Source organism: Castanea sativa, chromosome 9 (assembly GCF_040712315.1).
Source record: "Castanea sativa cultivar Marrone di Chiusa Pesio chromosome 9, ASM4071231v1".
NCBI classification, from domain to species: Eukaryota; Viridiplantae; Streptophyta; class Magnoliopsida; order Fagales; family Fagaceae; genus Castanea; species Castanea sativa.
In genome coordinates this window covers 27,027,937-27,035,585 of record NC_134021.1, presented here as the reverse complement: position 1 = coordinate 27,035,585, position 7,649 = coordinate 27,027,937, and the positions used below count along the sequence as shown (strand labels likewise).

At 33.6% G+C, this 7,649-nt stretch overlaps 1 protein-coding gene across 1 annotated transcript; it reads right to left on the bottom strand.

Moving 5' to 3' along the window:
* Nucleotides 1–318: 318 nt before the first annotated feature.
* On the bottom strand, nucleotides 319–7,374 carry LOC142611420 (outer envelope pore protein 16-3, chloroplastic/mitochondrial). The gene is made up of 3 exons (XM_075783540.1): nucleotides 7,150–7,374; nucleotides 6,046–6,395; nucleotides 319–793 (listed from the first exon to the last, which is right to left on the bottom strand). Exons 2-3 carry the CDS (start codon nucleotides 6,380–6,382, stop codon nucleotides 648–650), a joined length of 483 nt encoding a protein of 160 aa, XP_075639655.1. The 5' UTR covers nucleotides 6,383–6,395; nucleotides 7,150–7,374; the 3' UTR covers nucleotides 319–647.
* Between the last annotated feature and the right edge of the window lie 275 nt (nucleotides 7,375–7,649).

The window sequence follows — 7,649 nt, the reverse complement described above, 5'->3', positions numbered from 1 at the left end:
TAGAATTATGAACATGATCTTTATTGTTGAATATATTGGTCATCTTGGTACGAATTCCTAAAAATCTACCAAATCCAATATATATTATAATTTTATTTTTTGCAAACAAATACAAAATGTCATACCATTAATTGTTGCTCCACGATGATAATTGGATTCATTTGGAAAACATCTTGGTTTTGATATATATATATATATATATATATTTATTGAGAGAACTTCTCCACAAAACTACAATTTTGTACATCCAAAAATGATTAATGTAAAAAAAGAGAAAAGAAAAAGAAAAGCAAAGCCTCATAATTTAACATCTAAATAGATCAGTCAAAAAAATAATTCTCACTCCCAAAAGAATTAATCATTTACCCAAACTAGTAGCAATGATCAGTCAAATGAAATAATCACAAACTAGTAGCAATGATCTCAAATCAAGAATTAGCATCTAACTTTGTCAGAATGGCAAAGCATATTTATTACATCATTGGTTCAAGCTATAAAACCTTAAAAAGTCTACATAAACGCAGAAAGACATCCAAGAGTACCATTACATCTCCCAAAAAACATACACACACCATTCAGAAAACAGTGAAGACTTCTATTGTAACATGCCAATGTCTTCTTTTCCAATAAAAGCAATGAAAAATTTATCACTCGACAGCAGATCTTTTCTTGGTGGTGTAAGGGTAGTACTCCTTGCCATTGTCAACTCTTGTAGTTTGACCCCCAATATCAATAACAGCAGAAGTGAATGCCAATGCTGCTCCAGCTGAAATTGCCGTTGAGAAGCTTCTATCTGTAAAATGGACAGCACATTAACCATTATGATTGACAATAATGCCTTCAGAAAACAGATTGACAATAATGCCTGTTGAAGATAATAAGCTTGGCTACCATACAAACATCTTAAGAATCCAAAGTCCTGATTCAATCATACATAATAGGGAGAGCATCTACACTCCAAATGCAGAATGAATAGCACATTAAACAATATAATTGACAAATTAGCTTAATAAAGAGAACAATCATATTTGTGCTGATGCAAATCAAGCCCTAATTTGATCACCTGTATAGGACACGTACAGCTCACCTGTGCCTTCTATGAGAAGCATAACTTTGTGAATTGAAGGCCAAAAGAAGGCCTCCAAATTCTATGCTCTGATTTTAATAGAAAAAGAATTATTAATGTTTCCAACTCGCAAGTTGTTTGAAAATTCTAATCTTTGCAAAACATGACAGTACAAACTGCAAATGAAATATATACTCAAAGATGTTCTTTAGGACAGTGAATACTTTTCAACTATGTAAAATCCTCATCTACATCCAAATGAACCTAGCATGATTCTCAAGCTATGGCACAATATCACATTGAAAAGTAAAAGGGACCAATGAGCTCTAGCTCAAATGTCATTTCATACTCTTACAAGGGTGAGGTTAAAGGTTCAAAACACATTGGGTGCACGTGTAACTAACCTATCAAAAAACATTGAAAAGTTATAAATAAATAAAAAAGGAGCAATAAAAATAAATAAATGCAGAAAACTATGTACAGTTCACAGAAACCAGGTAACTTATCAAGTTCAAGAAAATGCGCAAAGCTTGCCCAAAAAAATATATTGCCCTTGCACATGCAACATTCTTGCTAGTTGCAAAAAAGATCATACCTAAAAAGGCATCTCTTAGACAGACCAATGCTCAGAAGCAAACGAACTCATGACTGGAACTCCCAAAAATTTGTGATGCAAATGGGAGAATTTAGATCTACAGAATTAAGTTGATGGATCGAAAAAAAGGTAGAAAAACCAAGAATAACATTATAAAAGTAGTAAAAAAAAATCATGTCAATTAAGGAAGTAACAAAGACTATGACTTCGGATATACAAGAATGGCGGAAAAGAGTACATGTGATTGGCCCTGGCTAGTCTATGGAGGATCCGTAGCCAACCCCAAATATTGAGACTAGGCATTGTTGTTGGTGGTGGTGGTTGTAGATCTAATATAAAACAGCCAGAAGTGTCATATTTCAAGCAGATTGATACTTAAAAAGGTTTTAAGAAGAAATTCCAGCAATAAAAGCAAGATTAAAGTTATAATTGAAGTTGGAACACTTAAAGATCAATTGCAAGGCTCAAAGAGTCCAAAAAATATTCAACTATGAAATTTCATAAAGTAGACTGCTTACAACATGTCACAACCTTAGGAATGCAGTAGCCACATCTACCTTTTATCTCAAAAAAACTAGCCATATAAAAATAAGGGCTCCTTGTAATTGCTTATAGTTAAGATCTACTTAGTAAACACTCAATGTGGGACTCAACACATAACACACCACACACTCATATTTCAATCCAATCAAATCCTCAAAACCGTGAGCCACATGGCATTACTAAGTTGCCTTAAAGCAATGTCCTATTCATTGGTGGGGCCATGCCATGCCATGTCATGAGCCATGTGAGGGAGTGTAATGGAGTCCCATATCAAATATTGACAGAGAGGTAGATAAGTTCACAACTCTTGGGCAACCTTTCCCTATTATGCTAGCCTTTTGTGCTTGAAAGACCCGAGATCTTACACGACAACTTAAAAAAGACAATTTATAACAACATTTAGTAATCTTAGAATCCAACATAATAATAACAAAACATAACATAGATAATTACAAGACTTGTGATAGCAAACTAGTTTGAAAAATGGACGAATAGGCCTTCTTTACCGTGGGCTTAAATTCTCCAACATTAGTTCTTACCAGGTTGGAGAAAACTCATCTTTGAGTTTGGGTTCAATCTTCCACAATCTACAATCCTTTCTTTCTTTTATGTTGTCTTAAGTACATCAAGAAATGGCTCATTGTGCTTGTTTGGCATAACCATAAGAAGTTCAGCTTTTGTGATATAAAGCTTTTAACTAAAAAGAATTTTAGCATTTTGAGCATTTGGCAAATTACATTAAGGAGTGCTTTAATGCCTTGGATTGGTAAAGTATAAACACTAAATTGTATCTTTTCTAAAAAGCTCCGGATTTCAGTTTTTTTGGCTGTGATCAGGCACAACCAAACGAGGCAAAAAGAACTTGAGCCTACCAAGCTTGAAAAATTGTAACATGAACAAGTCAAGGAGAATAATTACCATCTTACTGAATCATAAAACTTTGTTCTAAAAATTACCTTATCCTCATCCTTACATCCCTCAATCCTTGTTGAATTGAGTATCTCTCAGTAAATTCTTCACAAACATAATCAAATCTTTTATTTAAGAACTTGTGCCTAACAAGCCTGAAAATGTTTAACATAAATAAGTCGCGGAGAATAAATTACTATCATACAAAACCATACAACTTCATTCCAAATATTAGCCTAACCTCATCCTTACATCTCTTGAACCTTGCTGAATTGATTATCCCTCAATATATTCTTCCCAAACATAATCAAATTTTTATTTTCATAATTCCCATCATCAAGACCACCTTATAGAATGTCCAAAGGGTCGCAGCCGCCATCTAGAATCTCCATACAGCTCCCGTTGGTCTCTGTCACTAAAATCTTTGTATAGCTCGCAACAAGTCTTCAATCATACATACTTATCAAAAAATAATCTTCAATCATATGCCTCATCTCAGCCATTTAAATATGATGGCCTTGATTTCCTATAACCCCCGCAACCTCTACCACAATCAACCACAGCTTAAAGTTGCAACCTTTGACTCATATTTGAATTTTGTAGCTTAGATTAAGGGTCTTTTTCTGTGATACCACTTGATGCAGTAGGGACAATTAGATCTAGTGTAGATCTAATATGAACCAGCAATAGGTGCCACCTTTCAAGAAAATTGATGCTTAGAAGAGTTTAATAAGAAATTCCAGTGAGATAACATGATTATAGCATAGAGAAGAAAATAAGAATGAAGTCGGAACACTTAAAAAGATAAATTTATAGGCTTAAAAAGTCCAAGAAATATTCAAATATGAAATTCCATAATGTAGATAAGGAAAAAAAAAAAAAGCCTACAATTACTCAAAAAGAGGCTATTTATAATAGCTTTTTTAGTAACCCCAGGATCCTAACTCTTCATCTTTCATAGAGGCTATTATAATGGCTTCTATTAACCCCAAAATCCTAACTCTTCATCCCTCATATTATCCTAATCCAATCTAATTAAAAGTCACATGCTAGTCACATGGCTAGATGACCTTTTGAAATACTAAAGACATAACAATAACAAAATATAACATAGATAAATAAAAGACTTGTGATAGCAAACATATTGGAAAAATGGAATAATGGGCCTTCTTTCCTGGGGCTTAAATTCTCCTACTTCAAATTGTCATCTAGAGCCTGCATCCAAGTAATAAAAATTCCTGGCAAGACCTTTTCTGAAACTTGATATTAGTAATGGCTTATACATTCCTTTGATTGGAAAATTGCAGTGCAGTCAATGGCAAAAGCTACCTTCAGGCACTAAGTATTTGTATCACCTGAGCCGTGAGCTGGCATAAAGGCACTCATTCATGCGCAGCAATAAGCCGGACTCTTAATATAGTTATCATACATATAATGAACAAAAATCTTTCGCACCTAATGTTTATTAGGCCCAATTTGAATCTTTCAAATTGGAAAGAGACTATTAATTAATATAAGAATAGACTTTCCAACAACCTTACATAAATAATTTCAAAAAAAAAAAAAACAGAAAGAGAACAGCTAGCAAAGCTAAAAGATTATTTTATTTTATTTTTAAAAAAACTTTTAAATTGATGAAGAAAGAAAGAGATGAAGAGCAAGAGAAACAGACACCCACTAACTTAAATTAAGTAATAGAATTGACCTTTTTTTTTGCCAAATTGCAAAACTGCCTTCTTTTTTATTTTTTATTTATAAGTAAAATATTTTTTTGATAATCAATGGTTGGGGGTTTGTTGGAGGTCATTTTTGGGGTCTGGATGTCTTCGTTAGAAATACTAGGAGGTGCCAACCAATTAAGTTGAGCTACAAGGCTCCTTTTTTTCTTTTTTTTTTAATTTTCCTTTGCTTCATTTCATTGAGGCTCTTGCTTCAAAGGCCTTACAATGCTCAAGGCACCCAGGCAATTGTTGAGGCTCTAAAGTCAAGCACCTCACCTCAAGGCTTCAAAGGCCCCTTAGTGGCGCCTCACTCGAGATCCTAGGCAAGCGCCTAGCTCACCTTGGACTACACTAGATAATTGGCATCCTAAATGGCCTTTGATGCTGAAATTTGGATCTAGATTCATCTGTAATGCTGGTAGCACTTTGAATGAAAAATTATATTTTGTACTACATGAAGGAAATTGGGTTGGAATCCTACTAGATAAGGTCTGGTTTTCATACAAAGTAGACCCAGTGGAGTTTATTTTGTGATTTTTCTGGAGACAATTTTGTGAATTAGGTGCTAGCTATGTGTAGTAAATTTGAATTTTTTACAAGAATATGAATTCAGGCATATAAATATCAGAGTTATCATCTAAACCATCTAGCTAGCGCGCAAGTGGTGACATACATAACATGATAGCCAGCAGCACCCTTATTTTACCATCACCTTTGCTGAAATTAAAATCTAATAACTTGTTCTTAATCGGATCAAGAGACAACCAAACAGAAATAAATCAAATGAATGCCCCATATGGCAGCAGAAAATAAATGCTGATATTTTCATATCTAAATTCTACAACACCCCAAATTTCCACATTAACCCTTAGTTCACTCAAGCCAAACTAGAACCAATGCTAATGGCTAATACTTAACATGCGGCTCAAAGGTGATAACTTGATACATAAATTTTAATTGGAATAACGAAATATTGAACCAAAATAAAATAGAGAAAAAAAAAAGGGTAAAATCAAATATAATTCAAATAAGCATCCAAATCACTAAAAAGTAAAAGAATTTATATATGTAGATTATGTCCAACTAAGTTAATATTTTCTTACTAAGTGTGTTGCCAAACCATATCAATTATCATAAGTTAACATCTTCCACATCTATGAAAGAAAGAATCAAAATAAAGAGAAGAAGTATGCATCAACCAAATCACTCACTTTTGAAACCAATAACAGAAGCCCCAGCAACAAAACCACCAACAGCTCCATTCACAAAGTCTCTCTTCATCCTATAATGCTGCACCAACTGCTCGACACCAATGTAAACTCCTCCAATTGCAGCAAATGTCAACCCGTGGTTGCCCATCATCTTTAGGGTCCTTATAAGACCCGGAAGAGCAACATTTCTCTCAACACGAGGCACATCATACCATATAGCAACAACAGTCCCAAAAAAAGTACCAGTAACAAAACCAGTTGTTGCAGCCTTAATAGTCTTCATCATTGGAGTATCATCATCCTCCAAATACCTACGATCTACTAGGTCCACATCCATGGCTTTCTTCTAACTGGGTATTCATTAAAGTTACAACCAAACACCAAAATCAGAAGTTATACAACATTTGATTCCTCAAAGACAAAAGTGACTTGGCAAAACAATATTTACACTCTAGATTAATGCCAAACTACGATAACGGAAAACCCTCGTTTTAAGCAGAAGTTTCTCTTTCTCAGGCACCCTTTGTTTCAAAATAATTTTTTTTCACATTTTCCAGGAAAATTTGTTAAAAACCGGATTTTTACTTAATGGGCATTTTTTATAATTCACATAGTAATCATACACCATGTTTGTTTAGATAGCTTCACAGATAACAATCTCAACACACCCAAATTTTAAGATAGAAACATTTTGGAAAATCAATTTCCCAAAAACTTTACGAACTAATCCAAACTAGAAACTTGGTTACAGATAGGAATATCTAATTTTTGAATATTCAATTAATCGAAAAGAGGGTGCATAAAATTAAGATAGCATTTCTGGAAGCACTTTTGTCCAAGCAAAAAAATAATAATAATAATGAAATAAAAGGAGTAATAAATCTAAGAAAATATCAATGATTAATTGAAAAATTACAAGGAAATCTGGGTTTAGATCGAATTCAAAAAATCAGAAAGAAAAGAGATCGGATTCAAACCCTAGAAGAATTAGAAGAAAGAAAAAGGGTTTGAATGAATCGACGAACCTTTGGGTTTGTTAGAATAGGAATTAGAGTTTTACAGAACAGAAATGAAATGGATTTTGATCGAAGAAGAAGAAAGTACCTTTGTGTTTGAGTGGTGTTTGATGAAATGCGCGAGTGAGAGCGAGAGAAAGAGAGAGCGTAGCTGCCTCAGGGAGTGTGTGTGTGTCAGGTGGACTATAAGTATAACAACTCTTAAGTGCTATACCAGAGCTCAGCTCCTACTTCTTCCGCACCGTTTTACCCAAAGCTCGCGTATTTACCATACTATCCTCTCTTTGTTCTATTTTCTATAAAATACTATTTCGGTTCCATAGTTAAGTTTGATTTAAATTTAAAAGGTTTGCTTTTTATCCTTAAATTATTTATAAAAAAATCATCTTTTGTTCTTAAATTATTAAAAATATTTCATGGTATATTTGGTTGAAATAATTTTAGGAAAAATAGAAAATAAGGGAGAAAATGAGTGGAAGGGTGTTTGGTTGAGAGGAAGGGGAAGAAAAAAATGATGAGACCCGACAATTTCTATTTAGACCCACTTGTGCGTGCCAAAAATATTATTAACGGGCTCAACCTATTTTG

Coding starts and splice junctions, on each gene's coding strand:
- LOC142611420 (XM_075783540.1), bottom strand. CDS start 6,382: ATGGATGTGGACCTAGTAGATCGTAGGTATTTGGAGGATGATGATACT. Junction 794..6,045: donor TTCTGTTATTGGTTTCAAAA/GTGAGTGATTTG, acceptor TCCATTTTACAG/ATAGAAGCTTCTCAACGGCA.